Below are 21,438 nucleotides of genomic sequence, written 5' to 3'. Positions count from 1 at the left end.
GACGGAGAAAAGAAGTAGCTGGTTTACACAGGAAGGAAGGTGCGCTCCTCACACCTGGAGGTATACTAGTTGCTATGCCAAATTTATCCAAAAAGAACTTAAAGAAAAAGCCAGGAGACACAAGGCCTCCACACGGCAAACATCACATGAAGTAACAAATGCACTAATTCATCAGATCAAGGAAACAGAAACACTCTTTTACACCCACATTCTCTTTGGCTCGTTGATGCAAATATTCACTTGGGGATAGGTCTGCACAGCAGAGAAAAGGGTGGCTGGTGGAAAAAAGAGCAAAGAGGAGAAGAGGGAGAGGGGAAAGAAGAAAGAATAGGTAATATTGTACTTTTATGTGGAGGCTAAACATCAAAGATTTGGGAGAAAGGCAAAATATTGAAAGTTATTTTCCAGTCCTGGTTATAGACCCTGTACTAGTATACTCATAAAGTAGCCATTTGGTCCTCACAAGAGGTATTACTGTATCCATTTTATACATGGGGACAATGAGGGTCAGAGCGATCAAGCTTCATGCCTATTATTACATTCTTAGAAGGCGGCAGAGTTGTGATTTGAACCAACCACTGCATCTAAAATCACTATGTATCCCAACTATACACATTGGTGGGAAAATACAGAAGACTAGGAAACATGGATTTCCCTACTCCTTCCCTTAACATACAAAGAGTCATCAAATAAAAACAATACCCATGCTCTCTCTCCCCTCTCCCCCAAAAAACATAAGATTCTTTAAGATTCTCATTAAACTTAACACTGTTTAGGATTCAAGTGTGGCTTAGAGCCGGGGTAAAGTGCAATTTTATTACTAATATGTTAGAGACCTTTCTGCAAAAACGTAATGTTTCCTAATTTTGTAAAGACTTCACGTTGAGAAGCATACCATTTCATTTTTATTCTAGGTTAATTTTATTCTCTATAAAAAGTGTTTCTTTTATAAAACAGTAAGCATACAGCCATTTTGCGGCCACACTCACCATCACCACTGATCTGTCAATGGCGGACTCAGGCCCAAAACCAGACACTCCAATATCCATGTTAACATCTGCTCCTGATCTGAAGGTCACCCCATTTCCATTTTCAGAGGATTTAACTAGACTGCTTAAGCTGAAATAAAGTAATTGAAACAGTGTACGATTTTTTAAGCCACCTGTTGCAATAGTACCCTCTCCTCCATATTGCTAAAGCTTACTTAAATGAAACGCTCAATTCCCACTCTGAATTCATACCTCAAATATGGTAGGAAGTTGCCTTAGCTACACAGAAGTGTTAAAGCACATTGTTGAATGCTTGACATCTAAGAGAGGGCTAACTTGGCACTTGCAGGAATAAAGCCTGGTCCAAACCACAGACTGTGTTCCAGTCTAATCTGAATCCCCACCAGTGGGCATAACTATTTGGACGATAAAGTGTGATTTGCATTCAGGCTTCAAAAAAGCATTAGATTAAGAGGTTGTGATTTGAAATGATGGCTTTTAAGTTCAATACTTTTTGTTTCTACAGAATAGGTTAAGCTGCACGTTATGCTATTTTAACTTACAAAAAAACCAAACCAAAACAAAACAAAAAACCCTGAATTATTCACATAGTCACATCACCCAAGCTTCTAAAATCAATATTCCACATGATGAAACTGACCTTGGTAGCTTGGGCAGAGAAGGCAAAAGGGAGCCAGTTCTCCTGTAGTGGAAAAATCCTAATGCTGCCAATGCTCCAATTATGATGATCAGGATGCCTGTCAACAGCACAGCCACTGCTGCCACCGAAGAGGGAAGAAAAGTGACCATATCAGCATGGGGAAAGGGAAAGGAACCAATAGACTTAAGAGTGGAAGCTGAGGGCAGAACCAATTCAAAGACTGAGTTAAATAGAATATAAACAGCTTTCAACTTAGGAGCTGTGAAGCATTTCCAGGTCACTCATATATATATTTTTTTAATGTTTAGAGTGCGAGAGAGGTGGGGGACAGAGAGAGGGGGGAACAGAAAATCCCAAGTGGGCTCTGCGCTGACAGCAGGAAGCCCGATGTGGGGCTCGAACTCACAAACTGCGAGATCATGACCTGAGCCAAAGTCGGACACTCAAACAACTGAGCCACCCAGTCGCCCCCAGGTTGCTCATATTCTTAAAACTTACTTGTTCCTGGAGGGACACCTTTTGAAAGTCCTATTTCACAATATTTTCCCATGTAGCCACTGGGACACCTGAAAGTGAAAGGAGAACTGCTCATAAGCTGTGGCATTCTTAGGCTTCCATAGCTATTGTACAAGCACATCTTCAGGTAGAGAGAGGTTTGACTGAGCAAATTACACACGGGACAGTCAGTGTATCTTGCACGACTTTGTTTATTCTGCCAAGATATGATGAGCAGCAAGAACAACTGACTTTGATCTGACTATGAAATTCACTTTCAATGCTGTGGCTATGACACCTGCAAGGTCATCAAATAAATGTATTGGTGTCTACTCTATGCAATGTTTCCATTGAGAATGAAAATGGAAACAAAGATTGTATTCTTTCCGCTGATATGTTTCCATTAAACAGTTTTTAAAGACCTCCATTTATCTTGCGCCACGTTAGAGCTTTCTCAAGAATTCTTTTTTTTCCCCTAAGTCTTTAGCCCAGTCTCTGCTCATCACAAGTGCTTGGGCTGACTCAGCTCTGCTGACAGCTGGTCTCCCACACTCCAAATGTAATTAACACCAGGTGAGTAGAGAAATTGGGGCTGTCACTTCTCTAATCCCTGTTACAGTTGGCTCACAATCCTGTGGCATCTCATGGGGGCTTGTTGGAAATGCAGAATCCCTGTGAATGAGATGATACTTATGCACAGTATGGTTTGAGAAGCACTGCCTTAGTTCTCTGCGGACTCTCCCAAGGGAGGGCAAGCTGGTCACGATGTGAAAATTAGTGAACTGGCAAGGCTCCTGTACTTGTTTTTCTGGCTACTTTGTCTTAAATTCCCCCAAGGCCTACAACTCGGACCTCAACATTCAGACTTACTTGCATTTGGGGAGGTCATTCTCATCAAAATAGCAATTTCCTCCGTACATACACCTGCATGGGGGGGGCATGTTGATAGGACTTTCGATGGCTGCAGAAAGGGAAAGCCATGCATGTGTTAGTCAGCCACACTCAGCAGAGCACCCAAACCATGCAAATGTGCTTCAGGCCCAGGGTCAGAGTGGGGAGTGGATGGGGGTAGGGCAGCTAATTAGTTTCCTCATCAAAACGTTACCTTCCACTTAAGTCAGATGAATATCCTTATCAATAATAAGGTCTTGGAGAGTAATGTACATTTGGTGGAAAGAAAGAGGCAATTTATAGCATTTTTACCCCAGTGGAGAGATGCTACACTCCAGAACATATATTAACATTTAAAAGAAACTTGTGGTAAAGAAATCTCTTAGGACATTCATGTTCTCATTTGAAGTTTTCAGAATTCTCCTCTGCAAGCCCAGTGAAACACAAGAGTTCAATCTGGGCACACCTCAACACTTCATCTGAAGTCTTCAAAGCATCAGGGACCCATCAATCAAGCAACAATGCAGATACACAGATGCCTGATAGACAGCTGGTTAGAGATTTCCTATTTTTTAAGTCCTCCAACTTGCCCTTGCTCTGGGTCCCTGCTCCAGCTCAGCCCCCACGTACTCCTTGGAGGTGCCTGATGGGGCTGTTAGCGTTTTCATGTCTTATACCTAGAAGATGCTCAGTAAGTATCTGTCACATGTGCACTTATTTAAGGAGCTCAGATATCCTCCTGGCTCAGTCCCTCTATTTGAATCTCTACTCAAAGTTCATTTTATCACAGAGGCCTTCCCAGAGCTCTCTACCTAAAGGCCACCCAACTCCCACCCGACCCTCATCCCTCTTACCCTGCTTTCGTTTTCTCCTTTTGCTTTTACTATCTGACATTATACATTTGGGGAGGAGGGGTAGTCTCTATTTAGAATCTCTATTAGAATATAAGCTCAACAAAGGCAAGGGATCTGTTTTGTTCACTTTCATTATCTCCAGCACTTAGCACTTAGCCCATAGTAGGCTCTCAATAAATACTTATCAAATTAATTAATTAAAATGCCAAACTAAGACCCCATATGGAACAACTACCACCATTATCGTGCTTGCTTTGGTTAAAGTTCTTTTAAACAAGAATCTGACTATAATGCACTTGGCAAACAATGTAAATGAGGAAAGTAGTAGATGAAGTAACATCTTGGACAACACCGCCCATGAGTGCCAAATTGTGATAAATGTCAGAACCATCTGTCTACAACATACAACAAATGTCAAAAGCTTGAAATTGTTTGGCTCAAAATATTACTAAATACTGTCATCTTGCCAATATTTCCCCCAGCCTCGGGATGAGAGTGGGGAGAGGGGAAAAGAAGGGGAAAAGAAGCTAAAACTGAGGGAAGGGAACCATAAAATGGGCCACTAAAAAATAAAAACAAGGATGTGAGCCACAAAATGGGCTGCTAGCAAACTACAGGATGATTTTTTTAATGAGTATTATTAAGAATTGGATACTAGCCAGGGACACTAGTTATTCCCCAGGACTTATATATACTCCCTAATTTAAGAGTCACTGAAGAAAGGTCCTGCTAGGCACAGATCATCCACAGCATTTGGGATGAAAAATAAAGCACTGCTTCCTTATTCCAGCCTCCAGCCTCCAACAATGTAAGGTGTCTTTTTTTTTTTAATTTTTTTTTAACGTTTATTTATTTCTGAGACAGAGAGAGAGCATGAACAGGGGAGGGGCAGAGTGAGAGGGAGACACAGAATCTGAAAGAGGCTCCAGGCTCTGAGCTGTCAGCACAGAGCCCGACGCGGGACTCGAACTCACGGACCGTGAGATCATGACCTGAGCCGAAGTCGGACGCTTAACCGACCAAGCCACCCAGGCGCCCCGTAAGGTGTCTTTTTAAATGTACCTTTTTCATTTGTCAAAACTTTGAAATGAGCATGTGAGGAAAAGAGTGACCCTCCTCTTGCCCTCCCATCTGCACTGGATAAGGTCCCCCACCTCAGGAACCTGGTTCCCCACTTGAGGAACCCCAATTAAAGCCAGATGGATTCTGGGGCAACAGACATCCAGTATGGAGGTAAAGAAAGGAGGTAGAGACCTTATTGAAAACCCACTCTTCCAAATATCCTTACAAAACAAAACAGTGGTAGATTTGGGGGCACTGGATTTGTACCCTACAGATCCTAGCAAATAATTCTCAGCAATCACTGGAACACCAACTCTGTTTGGCTCCCTAAGTCCTACTCAGCTCTGTTCATATCTCCCCATCTCTCATCCCTCCTCCGAGCCACCCCCGCTCTATCCTGCAAAGGACCCAGCCACACGAGGATTTTTTCCAGGCTCCTGCAAGAAGAGAAGCACAAGTAGGGAAGCTACTGAAGAAGGCAGAAGAGCATTCCCAGGGCCCCATGGCTGTGCAGACAGCACCCCTACCTGCGTTACAATCAGTGGTGCTTCCTGCTATAAAGGTGGAGCCTTGGGGACAGGCACAGCTGTATCCTCCAGGTCTCAGGAGGCAGAGGTGACTGCAGACATTTTTGCAGCGGTTAGGCACTGGAAAGCACATGAGGACAGTGGTTAGGGTCTGAAGAGGGAATGAATTCACCAACCAAAGATACGCCCATCAACTGAGTTGTGGCCCTGCCAGGTGACATCAAAGCCCAGCACTTCTAGGCCACATGGCACCTGGCTATTCACCTCATTTACATGACCGTCCGCATGGCACCCCATCAGAGTGGCACAGCCACCCTCCTACTTCTCACCATCCTACACTCACACTGTCTACTGGCCATCATTTATCTCCTCCCCGTCTCTGGCAGATTTGGAAGGTAGGTGTCCAGTCCACTGCACGACCACAAAAACTAATCAACGCAAAGCAATTTGAGATAGTTCAAAAGACCACAAAGACCCTATTATTATGTCAAGATTTGTCGTTACCTAAATTTGGATAGATCGTAATGTGTCCAAATTATATATTACATATGATTTCCACCCTACCCGCACAGGAGTACTTTCTTCAAGTACTTTCCTTACTTGAAAAACAAGGGAATTTAGACCTGTTATTATCAGAATCACCTGAGAGCTATGCACAACTACTGATGCCCAGTCACAGAAATTCAGATTTAAATTGGTCTAGGATGTTACAAGTGTTACCGTTAAAAGCTCCTCAAGTAATTCTAGAGTCATCTGAATTCTACCTTAGCATGTACTATGATTTCTCCAAGGTACAGATGATCTCTAAACTTCTTCTCAGACTAACATTCTGTGATCCTGATTCTCTGGCATCCGGTCTATAACTACAGACAAGGAAATGGCTATAAAATAATAAGCCATATTCCAAAGTCTCACTCAAAATCTGCCCCATTACCATTTCTTCAGCTCTCTAGAAAAGAGCTTTTCAAACTTGAATGTAATATAAACCACCTGGGGAATTTGATTGAAAAAGGCTGGGTGGGGCCTGAGAGACTTGCATGTCTCACCAGTGCTACTGGCCCACGGCCCATACTTGAGCAGGGCCTGGAGCAGGACTTCTCAAATGTGGTTCCTGAACCAGCAACATTGGCGTCAGTTGGGAATTTGTTAGAAATGCAAATTTTAGGCCACCTCAGGCATATTAAATCAGAAATCTCTCAGGTAGGGCCCAGCAATCTGTGTTCAACAAGCCCTCTAGATGATTATGATATATGCTAAAATCTGAGAACGACTGGTCCAGAGTAAATGTTAATCTGGCACAGCTTGGTCTAGATTTCTGGCCTACACAGCAATCAGCATTCTCCAAAGGGGGCCCAGCCAACTCCACTGACTCCTAGGTAGCCTTTTCTACAAAGGCCAGAGAGGGGGCTCACCACATGTACCGTCCTCTCCCTTCTTGCCTTTAAAACTGCCCAGCACGAGAGCCCCAGGAGCATGGAGGACTTACGAGCTATTATACTGGTGGGTTCCCTATATGTGAGATGAAAATAAAATCTAATTATAATTCTGGAGATTAACTAAAGTAACAAATGTCTGGGTTAACACTTGAAGAGAGAATCTGACTTATAGAGCTTAATAAAAGCCCATTTCCTTTCCTCACTTCAAAAATTTCCCTCCCTTTTATCTAGCTTGATTCAGTGGTGAAGGATGAATTAGAACACAGGTAACCTGGTGAAGCAGGACCCACAACTAAGAAAATGGGAGAGAGGGGAGGGGGTAGAAATGCATGACTGACAATTTTAAACTGAAGCTCACGTAGCTCAGGATAACTTGACTAGCCTGATGTTCACGAAACCCATTGTTACCCACCTGACACCTAGCAAGGGTTTGATGCCTACTGGATTCTGTGGCCTAGAAGTACATACTTGTAACTCCAAACAATGAGGGCCAAAAAAAATTTTTTTTCTTAAACAGGCTCCAAGCCCAGTGTGGAGGCCAACACAGGGCTTGAACTCATGACCCTGAGATCAAGACCTGAGCTGAGATCAAGAGTTGGACATTTAACCAACTAAGCCACCCAGGCGCCCCAGGACTGAAATATGTTTACTTCATATCTGCTGGTGGTGTATATAATTACATTTGACCGCCAATTTTATTTTTCTTTGGTCGAAATGGTTAAACACACACACACACACACACACACACCTTTCATGCACCAAGAGATCAGACTATTATAATCCACTACCATTTTCCAACAATATAGCCATTAATTTGAAATAAGATTTCTAGATAATGAGGAACATCTTACTCCAAGGGATGTTACCTGACCGATCGTATCTATGTTGATGGAAGATTCGAACTTGAGTGAGCCATGGGTTCACCATCAGCATTTTCTCCTTCTCGTCTTGCCCAAATTTATCTTGCTTCCATACTTCTCCCTTATTCTTAGATATCCAGTAAAACTGGCCTTCAAAGATGTCCAGGTTATATGGGTTCATTGCTGCTTACGCACAGAGGAAAACCAAAACAAAGCAAGATAATTGAACAGAAAATTCCCTACCCCTCTTTTATGTCAGATGTCGTTATGCTTGAGTTATTCCCTAATTCAATGCCTTGAAAATCCAGGAACATTCAGGCAGACTTTCTGTACATGTGACCACAAAAGTGTTCTACTTTCGGAGATCAAGATGACAGACATTAAACTAGATTAATGTCTACTGGTTCATGCCAATTATAGAGTACTTGCTTGCTTTCAAGTTGCTGATTTGATTTTCTCTTTGGACAATAATTTGGATGGCAGAGATCCTTTTTTTTTTTTCTTTGAACATAAGATACCACTTATCAGGAAAAGCTGGTAGATACTGGATCGTTGCAGTTCTGCAGAAATCTGGATTAGAAAATAAAATGTTTCTCTCCTTCTAGATGTTTCCAGTTGTACATAATAAACAATTGAGCATAATAAAAACAAATAGGTCTAGAAATGGTTAGACATGGATTTCCATTGGTACACATGACTGTCGCCCCTATCAGGGCAACCTAATAGGAAACTTGGTTATTTCAATATCTGTTGCTAAGAGTGTCTTTTAAAAATTATGTTAAAAGGATAAAAACAAAACAAAACCTTAATTACTACTAATGGATTCATTTGCATTTAAATCAGCAGCTGGAAGCTGAGGGGAGCAGTATCTAAGAAAATATATCAATCGGTTCCTAAGATTCAGATTCCTTCTGGAGAAAATGGGCAGAGAATGGAAATATATTTATTATTTAACATGGTAAATTGTAACTCATTTCTAACCTGCATTTGCAACGATTCTTCTATCAGTCCCATCATGTTTTATACTTTCAATATTGTTCTCCTTGAAGTCACTCCAGTAGATCCGGTCATTGTTCAGATAATCAATAGTGAGGCCTGTTGGCCAACCAAGGTCCTCCTGCACCAGGATGTTCCGATGTTGTCCATCCATCCAAGCAGACTCGATTTTAGGTTCTCTGCCCCAGTCAGTCCAGTACATAAGCCTGTAATGGAAAGTTTCCTCTAGTGAGGCTTCTACACTGAAACAGAGCATGAACTTCCAAAAAGGAAATCAACTATTTTTCATTGAGATCTGGGTGCTAAGTGATGCTATTTTTATACTTTACTTTAGAAGAAAGGGAGAGAAAAGGAGGGGCCAGTGCATCTGTAGTCCTTCCTGAAAACTTCCTCAATAGAGATTGCCCAGCCCTGTCCAAGTATATACATTCAGACAATTTAAAATGTATAATGACAAAGCTGTTCATTCTTCATAAAGTATTTATTGAATGCCTATGTGTGAGCAGCACTGTCCTGTGTTCAACATGTATCAGAGAACAAAACAAGAATTCCTATTTTAAAATGGAGACCAGGGATTGCACCACCTCAAATACCTGGAAAAGACCAGGCAGGCAAAAAAAATGACTGGAGCACAGCAGTCATGAACATCAAGCGATGGTGAGAGCAAAGCCCTGTCTACAAGTTCCAGGCAATACTGCATCAAGGAAGGGATACCTAACTGGCGTTACCAGTTGTTCTGGTTTTTCAAGCCAAACATACAGCGTAAAATTTGTGTGTGTGTGTGTGTGTGTGTGTGTGTTAGCAATTAAATTTAAAAAACCTTAAAGCTCTGTTTAGTTCAAGTAAAATATATCTGTGAGCCATATTCAGCTACCACTTTGCAGCCTCTAGTCTAAACCAATCACCAGGTATAAACCAATCCTTAAATTCTACTGAGAAATGTGTGGATTTTGGACAACTGGGTTATGGAAAAAATTGTGGCCAGAGGCCTTCCCCTTACACAGTATCAGTCTGAAGCTTGGATGGTCCTAAAGATCTTTAGGGCATCTGAAATTAGTCATAGATGTCAATGCAAAAAGTTCAAAGTCAATTTCAGTACAATTAGGAAAAAATAATTAAAGATATAATTTCTTGAAAATCCAGTGGCAAATATCTAGAAAATGAAAGACTCCTTCAAGTACTGGGGTGCCTGGATGGCTCAGTTAAGTGTCCAACTTGTTTAAGTTGGACACTTGGTTAAGTGTCCAACTCTTGATTTGGGCTCAGGCAGGTCATGATCTCACGGTGTATTGGGCTCTGCACTGATAGCGTGCAACCTGCTTGGGATTCTCCCCCTCTCTCTGTCCTCTGTCCCTCTCCTGCTGGCATTCTCTGTCTCTCTCAAAATAAATAAACTTAAAAAAAAAAAAAAAGGACTCCTATAAGTACTTACCCTAGTTTGGGATTCACAACCACTGCAGCTGGTTGATCCAGTTGGGTGGAAATCAGCCACTTTGTGTACCTCCCATCAAGTTTAGCCACCTGGATCCGTTTACTCTTGGCATCTGACCAGTAAATATGCCTAAATTTAAAGGGACAAAGTTAAAAATCCAAAAAATCTGGACTGGTCATTTCGAGGGAAGAGGTTTGAAGATGAAAGCATTCAGTTTGGAAGCTGGGGCCAACAAGACAACCACTTAGATACTCATGATGAGAGCAGAGTCTCCCTCCATCAGGAATGCCCCAATCTCTTCAGCCAAGGGAGCATCTTTGGAAAGTTACAAGTGGAAGAGTAAGGGATAGAGGGGACTCCTTCCTGATCAGCCAGGATCAGTGATGATGCTGGACATCACATCTGGCATTACTACGAGACATGTACTTTCCAGGTGGAAGTCACCAGGCATTGTTTAGCTGGTCCTTTAACTGCAACTGCCCTGTGAATCTGTTTCGATTCAACCAAGAGCCCCAGTGGAATTAATAGGAATCTGGCATCAGCTCCAATGAGCGGAAATAGCCTTTCCAAAATAATGAACTCAGCAAGGCCACCCTGCCCTATTTTCACTATTAGAGCTGCAGGTCTCAGTCTCTTACAAGCAGAAAGACTTCGTCAGCTTCTTCACTCGCTCTTTCATTAAGGCTGAGAAAGAAGCAAAACTTCACACATGAAGACAGATTTGCTACTGCCTGTTTGGTTTTCAGAAGGAAGTGCTACAGTCTATATAGTTTCAAGTTACTGACTCTCTGAGGCCTTGTTTCCTGACAAAAAATGCTGAAATGACTGTCCTGATAGCCTGTGGGCACAGCAGGGACCTAATTAACTTCTTCAGAGATGTTCAAGTCTTCCAGGAGCATTAGACAGGTTTGTTAAAAGGTGAAAACTAATTTATGCTGCAAATGACTCTCATTCTCCCAGAGGTCGGCAACAAGCCCCTGAGACTCCCCTCTCAAACATTTTTTTCATTATTCATTCCTTTCCAAGTCCATGGGGGAGTCTATGAATGCGTGAGCTCTTCTGATTCCAACATAATCACTTTCCCATAAATGCCACTCCAATGCAAGGCTCCTCCTCAAAAAAGGAGCTTATGAACTTTTCCACATCAGTTTGCATGTCATGAATCTGCCTGATGATAAACCTACTTAAGGCTCTTATTTAGAGATCATACAAAAGCTCTGGTTCTAGTCCCTGGGGCTCCAGGAGACCTAAAAGAGCAGAACAAAGCTGACACTGCTATTAACTCAACCCAAAGACTACACAGGGAAGTCAAATTTCCAATCTGTTCAGACAATACAGTCTGCTCAAAACACAAGATGTGGGTTGTTCCTCCTCAAAATAATTACCAGAGAAAAATGTCTCATCTCAACTGCCTTGCTGGTAGAATTGTGAGACTGTTCCATTTCTTCTAAAATGAATAGTGCTGCCATACTGGAAGTTAATTTTGGAATCCAAAATTCTGTCGGCAAGAAAGCTCTCCTAGATATAATACAAAATCTTGACTTCAGTGCTTTCCCAAACTTTTTCATGGCATACATAGACTATAGGAAATGATACTGTCTATATGACACCTTGGGGTAAGCAGAGGTGGTTGCTGGGGCTAGAGAAAGCCCAGGCATCAGCCAGCTGCACCAGCGCTGAGTGCACCCATATCTGGGTCAGCTTAACTCACGTGGTGTGAGTTAAGCAGGAGGGAGATCTAGTCAGGAAAATAGAATTGACAAGAGGGGAACGTGGCTAAATTTACCTTCCAACCCAGTCCACTGCTAATCCGTCTGGCTGCATTATGTATTTCAGGTTCAGGTTAACCTTTGACACGAGATTATTAGTACCGGATTCAAAGTTGGGGATGTAGGCACGTTTAATAGCACCAAATTCAGAACCGTGGCCTAGCACAGTGTAATATATGACACCTGCAAGGGAAGACAAACAGGTGAGTTTCATCTTAAGAACATCAGGTAAGGGAGGAACTGGGGTCTAATCGGGTGGACTACTGTTCCTTCCTTGACATCTCTACTTCCTTATTGTTCCTATAAGACTAGTAATTCAATTACATATATCTGATCAAACTCAACACATTATACTTGAGCTACTAGCTACAAATACTTCAACTGATAGCTTATTGATACTGACTTAGCTGTCTCTATTTCAAGGTAACTTATTAAAATATATTTCAGTCAAGAGCCTATTTTCTCTCATTAGGATCAAGTTCTAGTTTCAAAAAAAAAAAAATGTATGGATAGACCAGGGGCAGACTATTCAATAACTGGCAGTAAAGGAGCTATGTAGACGAGAAATCCTATTTAGCGTATAGACTACAGGATAGTGGATGGCAGGCATTTAAAAATCAAAGGAAGACTATGGCTTCCTAGGTATTTTCCATGCTTAAAAATTTTATTGTATTGTGTAAGTGTGAAGACACTACCATAAGAAATCTTACATTGCATTGTTATTGATAGTATGCAAAGCATTTTCACATGTTATCTCATTTGATCTTCAAAAGAACTCTCAGAGGTAGTCAGGCAGACAAGAATACTGTTCTTATTTTACAGGTAAGAAATGGAGAACCAGAGAATTGTTACAATTATTTAAGGTGGTTTAGTAAAAGCATATATAAAACACTACGGGCTCATGAGTGAGTACTTATGGAACTGTGCCCAGGAAGAATTATAGAAGATGTCAGAGGAGGTGACATTTGAACTGAGTAGAAACGTTGAGTTTGAGTAGAAATTTTGAAAGGTACAGTGATGGGGAAGAACAGTCCCTACCTGAGCAAAGACAAAGAGATATGAGGTGGTCCTGAAAGGATAATCCCCAGAGATGGGAGAAGGTTTGGTTAGAAGTTGACAAAGTTTGGCTGGGACCCACCGTCATGCTAAGGCGTCCAGAACATGCTGGACAGGAGGAGCTCCCTCTTCCACTCATGCAACAAAATTCACTCATTGAAAAATAAATTCCCCAAAGTTCAACACCTTATAATTCAATTAATATCAATGACAGATGTGAAAGTTCATACTCACTGAGACCTATGCCCTCAGGATCCCAGTCATAATCAATAGCCTGAATACGTTCCTCGCCTTCAAGATAATCTGAGAACTTCTCAGATGAGAGATTATACTTTCGAATTCTCACATTTTCAGGCAGTAGCAACAAAGGAGGATTACCTGTAAATAAGACAAGGGCCTCTTTATCTGTTTGAATTCTATCTGAATTCTTTTTTGTATAAAGTAGATATAAAATAGCAAGTATCCTCCCACCTTTAAAAAAAAAAATAAGTTTTTATAGAAATCTGACTATCTCTGCTAATCAGTAGAGCTAACTACCCAACTGGGTTGCCAGATCTGTGACAGTGGACATTCTTGCCTCCACTTTCAGGTGGAAAGCTAATATTTCTGCTAGGGATGTTATCAGTTCTTTATTCCTATCCACGGTGGGTGATGGTTTAGAACAGGGCAAGACTGAGACCCCTAGACTGTGTCCTCTTTTTCACTGATTTTTTTTCTTTATTCACTGGCAATAAAACACAAGACTGTAGACAATCTCACAGAAGAAATACAATATGTATAGTGTTACTAAAAGTTTACCAGGAAGTCCTCATTCCTTACTCTTTACTGACAGAATTTATGATTGTTTTAGCAGGTAATCAGCTCCACAATTCAATTTATCTTCCAGCTAATGACAAAAACAGCTCATCCTTGTTCTTACCCAAAGCAGCTATTTCAATGGTTACTCATCTCGAAGTGCACTGTTTGAATTTTAAAATTTAATTTACTTGCAATAATATCAATCAAATCTCATTTAAGTAACTTTTGAAAGTTCACTTTATATATTTCCTCTGTCTTGACATTGTGCTTTATGTGACTACGAGAATTTATTTCAGTCATCTCCTTAGTTAAACGACTTGAACATTCTTTTAATTTGCTGCCTAATTACCAGACCAACTGCTCAAATGCCTTTACTCTAGTTTTCACTCAATGTCAGGAAGGTTTGGGGGGTAAAATATTTAAGTATGCTAATCAAATGTATGCTTTAAAAGCCCAATTTGTATAAAGAAATTGAACAGCCATTTTACTCTTAAATCTTAAAAATGTGATTTCCTTTTCAAGTTCTTTAAACTCCAGTACAAACTTCAAATTCAAATCTGTAAGACTTGTGAAGACCTATACCCTTCGACGGGGATATGCTGATTTTGGTCAGAACTCTGGAAATTTGGACTATATAATACTTCTGCCACACAGTCTTTCTCTTTTGTCATTTCTATCTAGTACTTATTACTGCTTTCTATCAGGCCTCTCAGATACTGGCATTAACCTAAAATGTAGAACAAATGGTTGAAATTATAAATGAGCCAGACTCTTTCTGTCTATGATCAGCAGTCCATGAACAGTAAAAAAAGAAATTACCAACAGAATGTCCTTGACTTGCCCCAACTGAATGAGACTATTTTTCATGAATTACAGGGTTCCCACACCTTAGAGTGGGAGCTGGAGGGTTTCATTAATTTCCTTCCGTTGACCACCACCCTATAAGCAAGCTTTTCTTGTGTAAATATTCTGGAAGGTGACATCTTGTCCACTTTTTGAAGTTTTTATCAAGGTGGACAAGATGCTAAGCCCAGAATAATAAATAATACCTGACTCTCATTTTAATTCCTACGTATTTGTTGTGGGATTGCAGTTACTGTCTTAATCTGGCAGGAGAGGAGAGAGAAGAGAGTGGATGGGTGTTGGAAGAGAAGTAGCTGGTGAATTAAAAATAAGACTGAGAGCCTAAAGCTTATTTTCTGGTATGTTGTACTCATCAGCATTTATTTCTCTAAAAGTCGATTGATTAATCCCAGCAGACCCCAGCATACCATCAGCTGCGCATCGTTTTCCATAGCGGTCACTCACAGACCTGAAGCCTTCGGCACAGGAACACTCATAACTTCCTTTGGTATTTTGGCAGTGCTGGGGACAAACCCCAAATTGCTCACATTCATTGATGTCTGTAGATACAATAAAAGCAAATATGCACAATCTGCTCCCAACCATTCCTTAGAGACCCTGCTTCTGTTTAAATCCATACTCATAAACAATGCGGACTGAGAAAGCTGCAGACAAAAATAAGCCATGACACCATCATTTGTGGAACACTTACTAAGAGTCAGATGTGGTTTCACATGCCTCTGCTGTTTTTCCCTCATTTAGTCCTCCAGAGCGACTCTGCAATATGGACTATTCCTAAACCCAAAGTCCCAAAGCTAGGAAGCAATGAAGATGGGGTTCAACTGCAACAGTGCAGCTCTACAATAGCAGAATAAAATTTTCACTTTTGGAAAGCCGCTGTGTGTTGGTGTTGTTCAGTTCCAGTTCCCTTGCCCTCACTAGCTTCAGGAAAGGGACTCATTCATTTGATTTTTTTTTGATTGAGTTCTTAAGCTTCAGCTTCCAAAAGAACTGTCCCAATCATCTGAGTATGATACATCATGAGTTAGAAACAGAAAATTCAAATAAGAAAAGACACTTAAAATCATACTCAGTCCTTACCATCTTGATAAGCTAGCTTCTAACCCCATACCTCAGAACTCACTTATGTTTGGCATAAGAAAGTGTGTAACAAATATATGTTGTTGGACTTTGATGAAGAAAATAAAATTTGTGTTTATTTAAAAAAAACTGGTCTCTCACACTGATACAATAAGCAGTCAGCATTACTGAAGTCTTCGGCAGACATTACTAAGGATGAGCTATCTGCCTAGCCATCTGCTAGGGATTGGCAAGATAGCATGGGAAAAAAGTAATCAGCATTCCTGAGTGTTGTTTTTTCATGTCCCAAGAAATTAGTGAGCAAAATCTTAACATCATCATTGGTTACATACATCATGAACGTACAGTTTATACTCTCAGAACTGATCGTCACCCTCTAACAGTAAAATTACTGGTGCACTTAAGTATTTTCATGAGCAAGAACCAAGAGTTTGGCCCCATTAAGGGAATTCAACAGGGGTTTAATAAAAGGGAATGAGTGGAAAACCTAAAAAGTAGGAATTGTAGGAAATATACTCTACCATCACAGGAGTTCCTGTCCAAAATACTGGCTTTGAACCCAGGTCTACAGGAGCAGATAAAGCCTCCTTCACTTAACTGCGTACAATTTTGTTCGCATAGATTCTCCGCACATGATCTTTCTTTTCCTGTATCTGGAAAAACAATCTTAGTGTTACAAATGAAAGGTATAAACACTTATCTATAGCCTATTATAGGACATCTCAAGATAACCCCTTTCCATAAGTCGTTGTAAAGGATTGAGGACCCCTGTATTCAAATATCTGGTAACACCCTGAATGCCACTTATACAAATGTATATAATGTTAGATTCTTGAGGCAATTTTTCCATTTTACTCATCACTGCCAGGCTTACCCTCAGGGCATCCAATTCCAGAGTCCAGAACTATGAAGTCAGAGGCTCTTTACAACTGTAACCATCTGTTCTGCTATTATATATATTTAGATATGTAATATCTGATATATTATATATATTAGGATTAAGATATATAAAATGATATATGTAATATATATCCTATTATATGTGTAATTAAGGACACTGATACAGGTTAGAGCAACATAACAAATAGGAGGAAATTATAAAGTTATAAGAAGACCAACTGAGATATGTATACACATATATATCAAGTGTTGGCCAGTTATAAGTCATACCACTGCTATAAGAACCATAGAGTGGCCTGCATTAAAAGGAATTTTGCAACAACATATATGAACCCAGGACTTTAAAAATATTCAGACCCTATTATCCAATTTTCCATGTTAATACATTTTCCTTCAAAAAGAAATAAAAATGTGCACTATGATTTATCTAAGGATTATAAATTATTGATAATAAAATTTTGAAAACTTGAACAATTATGGTACACTGCATTTTATCAAATCTGAGTAAGCCACCACTGGTGCACTACTTTATGTAATACTAAAAAAGAAAAACTCTGGGACTTACACTATGGCATGTTATCAACTGAAGAATGATCCTTGTTTCAGAGATGTTAAAATGTGAAAATAAACATGCATCTTAGAATCAATGAGTTATGATTATCTATATGATGGATTGTTAGGCAATCATTCAAATTCATGATTTCAAATGATACTTTGACATGGGAAATATCTATAACAAAAATGGAGGGAAAGATTGTAACACTACATAAAGACTATGTATCTTTATTTTTTTTAATATTAATAATTTTTACACATACATGTGCAAAAAAAAGACAACAGAAGTACACCAAACTTTAAGATTAGTTGTCTTTTAGTTATAGGATTCAAGTGATGTTTACTTTTGATGGTTAATATTTATTTTCTTGGTTTTATAGCTTTCATAATACAAAAAAAATTCAACAATAGTCCATTTTTATAGGGTCTATGAATGACTCTTGTTATCCCTACTGTTCTGGGGTCCAGATACTCCAGGGAAGACTTTTAATAACTCATACTCCATCCTCACAGTTCATTGTTCCTCATTGCCCTGAATTCTTGTCTCTGCCAATATCTGTCAAAGCCATCTGGCTTTCATTTGTGTATTATTGTAACTTTGCATCTTTTATCCTGAGTCTCCATCTAACCCTCAAACCCAGGTCTTACAGGGAAGCTGACAAAGATGAACATACCTAGTGAGAGACAATGGGGGAACCAGGGGTGGGAAGGGCGGTGGTTATTTCCATAAAGGATTCAATCTTTGTCTGCCTCTCAAATGAAATTCTCTTGGTCACAGGCTTCTGAATATTTTAGCCAAAGAGACTGTGGTATCTCCTGGCTCAGTCCTTTTAAAGCAAAATAGATTTGTATCTATCTGCCTCCTATAGCAGGTAATGAGGGTTCCTTAGGGTACAATGACTATTTAAGCATATGAGGTTTGAAATGACTAAAAGCATTGAGTTCAAAAAAGAAAAATAATCACAAAATAAAGTACCATGGTATTCAATAGAATGTTGCCATTGAAGTTCATACTTCAAAGCTATATACATGAACGCCTTATAATAAAGGTCTTGTCTAGCTCTCAAGAACTACACATTGCTAAATAAGTCTATTCTGATTTTTTATTTTTTCTAGAGTCATGTCATTGTTTTGTCTTTCTAAGAATTTGGCCATTTCACCTAAGTAGTCTAATTTGCTGACATCAAGTTCCTCATAGTATTCCCTTTTAAATTTCTTTTAAATTTCTATAAGGTTGGTAGTGATGTCACCACTACAATGTTAATAAGTGTGACCTGTTTTTATTAATTTGGACAGCCCTAAGCTACACACATAACCTCTCTGGGTCTCATGAGTATAATTAGACTCTGTAATCTTCTGTGACTAAAGGTCCCATGAAGTAAACATTTCTAGACCAATTGCCTCCTTGAGTGAGTTATACTCTTATGAAGCAATAGTCCTTCAAACAAGAGCAGAAACCATATAACATTATAAGATTCTTCCTCAAATATGAGGAACTTATAACTTCTTTCATCTGAAAACAATCACCATCTTAATCCACAAACAACAGATCTATCCAAAACCAAACATGACACTGTATTTATAATATAGGCACTCTATTTTCTATTTTATGAAGGAATAAGAACACTAAGCAGAGAAATAGCAAGTCAATCTACCTTTATGGGGCTAATTATTTTCTTTATACTTCAATGATGCTAGAAAAATACTAATGTCTTTCTCTCTTGATTTTAAAATATTTTTTAAAAAGCAAATATATGCCCTGAACACCTCAGGGATCCTGTTTAAAATTAAAAGGATTGCTTCTTGGCCTTTTGGCTAAGATCAAGTGTAAAATTAAAAAGAGAAGGAGAAAGAAGGGGAGAAAGGGAAAAGAAAAGAAAGGCGAGTAGATTAGTAGCACCTGAGAACTGATATTTTAAATAAGAATTCTATGTCTTAAATTATTGACCCACAGAAGACTGAATTCGTTATGACATATCCACTTAATACCTTAAAAAAAAAAAAATGCTGCTTCCAAACCTAAATTAATGTTTATGCTACTTACTCCCTTTCAATAAAGGCTGCTTTTAATCAAATGTCTTTTGAATTAAAAGTACTGTGGTCTATTGTGAGCCTTTTACATGGCAACTAAAAGAGGAACTAATGTTTGACCCATGCCCAACTTGGAAATTCTCCAAACTCCTGGGACAGTTCACATGTCAGTTGTGGCACCAAATCTAGACTCAAATCTAACACCTAGTTTTGCAAATCCTGTCATGTTCATACTTTTTAAAATATTTCATCAAGTCACATTGTTATGTCAAAAACTCCAAGCCCCACTAGGAAGTGGGTAAAATAAAAGGCAAATCAACTCATTATGACCAGTTATTTACCCTCCTTTGTAACTCACACAGGAGAAAATTTGCCAGGAAATCCTTGGGATGCCTCAGGAAAGAGCATTTAAAGCCCAAGAAGTTGAAATCTTGTGGAACTAACTAGGATGATTAAGTCATGGGCTCCTAGAGTTTGAAGAACTTTCTTTCCTAGGAAGAAACGGAGGCCTGGAGAGGTCGGTTGATGATCAAAAGGGCACAGCTAGTGGCAGAGCAAACTAGAGGTCTTGTTGGGACTCACAGGACTATTCGAATCCTGCCTCTGCCACTCTGCATGACCTCAAGCAACGTCCTAATAAAGCTCTCTGAGATTATATAGACAGACATAGTAATAGCAACCCAATGGGGTTGACTTGAGTGACAAATTAGATAATGTATGTGCAAGAATTTCATAAGAGCTCTAAAGGACTAAAAAAGTGTAAATTATTAACATGTCATCCCAACATTTCCGTCACAATATTGAACTAGAACCACCCATTGGTTGTGTTCATCATTCTTTTCCTACACAAATCCTCCCTCAACTTTAACAATAAAAATAAATGTTCCTTCCAAGGCTCCCTGTGACATCCCCATCTTTATCAACTCCCCTTAGAAGCTTTTCCCCTAAGTGCCAAAGGATACTGCATCTAGCTTATGGTCAAAAAGTATGCAGACTCATAAATGAAAAACAGCTTTCAGGTGCTGAGAGGCACCTAGTTAACGGGAGAAGGATGTACTCTGCAGTTAGGTAGATCAGAATTGAAATTCCTGCTCAACCTCTTAACAGCAAAAAGGCATGGCCAGTTTTTTTAAACCTGTAACCCAGTTTCTTCATTAAAAATAAAAAAAAAAATTGAGGAAGAGAATAATACCCAGCTCATAGGATTGTTACAAGGGTGAAATAAGATAATCCATGTACTGTTTAGCACAATGTCTGGTACAGAGTAAATGTCTGGTACCAACGTCTGGTAGAGTGAAGGCTCAGTAACAGGTAGCTATGACTGCAGTTCAGAGCACAAACTGAATTAAAAAGAACTATGTGGTTATCATCTACTTTATGTTCTTGCATGCTTTCATTAGGTAAACCTGAGTTACTCCAATGAACTCTAGAAATAAATATTTACTTACTGCAACCTGTTTCATCAAAATGGTCACCACAGTCATCGACATCATCGCATACAAGATGTTGTGAAATGCAATGTCCGTTGCTGCACTTAAATTCATCTTCTCTACAAGGTCTAGAGGTCGAAGCTACACCTGTAATTCAAGAACAAAAGTTAAAGTCAAAGTCAAAACCTTCTCTTCTGTGCAACAAGATGCTTCCCTCTGTGGCAAAGATGGTTATTGTTCACAAATAAGCCTGTGCTTCCCCTACATTTCCCAGTCCCCCCTGCAGTTATGTTGGGACCATGTGACTCGTTCTGGTCAATGGGCTATGAGTAGGAAGCGAGATATGTCACTGCTAGACTGAAACAAATAAAGCCCACGTGCCTCTCTGCTTTGACAACCTGGGAAGCCATGTGTTTCAGGTGGCCTAGTTACAAGATGGAGGAGGGTTGGGCAACCTACACAGGCCTTTACCTGGGTGAGAAGTAAGTCTTCATTAGGTTCACTGCTGAGAGTTTGAAATTTGTTGGGTGCAGCAGCTAGTATTAATTACCTTCAATCGTATATATATAAAGCGCTTCCATTATAAACACCTAAATTATTTGGCACTGGCTTCATAGTCAGGAGGCAAGCAATGAGGAAAGTGATATTGGAGGCAGGAAAGATGGAGACCCATATTATGTAATGGCAAAACATCTGGTAAAAGTGTGACTTGGGAAAAATCAGAAGGCAGACCAACTGCTCGATGAGCATGT

The 21,438-nt window shown here is 39.8% G+C and overlaps 1 protein-coding gene across 6 annotated transcripts in view; it reads right to left on the bottom strand.

Annotated features, from left to right (window-relative positions):
* LRP2 (LDL receptor related protein 2) overlaps positions 1-21,438 on the bottom strand; it is a 198,753-nt gene that overhangs the window by 7,431 nt on the left and 169,884 nt on the right. For 3 of the 6 annotated variants that reach the window (XM_078451168.2, XM_078451170.2, XM_060621534.3), the window contains 13 exons: positions 20,705-20,833; positions 16,292-16,423; positions 15,098-15,229; positions 13,263-13,406; positions 11,990-12,155; positions 10,204-10,332; positions 8,757-8,977; positions 7,782-7,958; positions 5,480-5,599; positions 3,016-3,106; positions 2,149-2,216; positions 1,651-1,768; positions 990-1,119 (listed from right to left, as the gene is read on the bottom strand). In XM_078451168.2, coding sequence (XP_078307294.2) covers positions 990-1,119; positions 1,651-1,768; positions 2,149-2,216; positions 3,016-3,106; positions 5,480-5,599; positions 7,782-7,958; positions 8,757-8,977; positions 10,204-10,332; positions 11,990-12,155; positions 13,263-13,406; positions 15,098-15,229; positions 16,292-16,423; positions 20,705-20,833 — 1,757 coding nt within the window. Of the gene's footprint in view, positions 1-989; positions 1,120-1,650; positions 1,769-2,148; positions 2,217-3,015; positions 3,107-5,479; positions 5,600-7,781; positions 7,959-8,756; positions 8,978-10,203; positions 10,333-11,989; positions 12,156-13,262; positions 13,407-15,097; positions 15,230-16,291; positions 16,424-20,704; positions 20,834-21,438 lie in introns of those variants that run through there. The other 3 variants (XM_078451169.2, XM_078451171.2, XM_078451172.2) reach the window with 3 other exon arrangements.

Source organism: Panthera onca, chromosome C1 (assembly GCF_046562875.1).
Source record: "Panthera onca isolate mPanOnc1 chromosome C1, mPanOnc1 haplotype 2, whole genome shotgun sequence".
Lineage (NCBI taxonomy): Eukaryota > Metazoa > Chordata > Mammalia > Carnivora > Felidae > Panthera > Panthera onca.
This window is presented reverse-complemented; position numbering and strand designations above follow the sequence as displayed.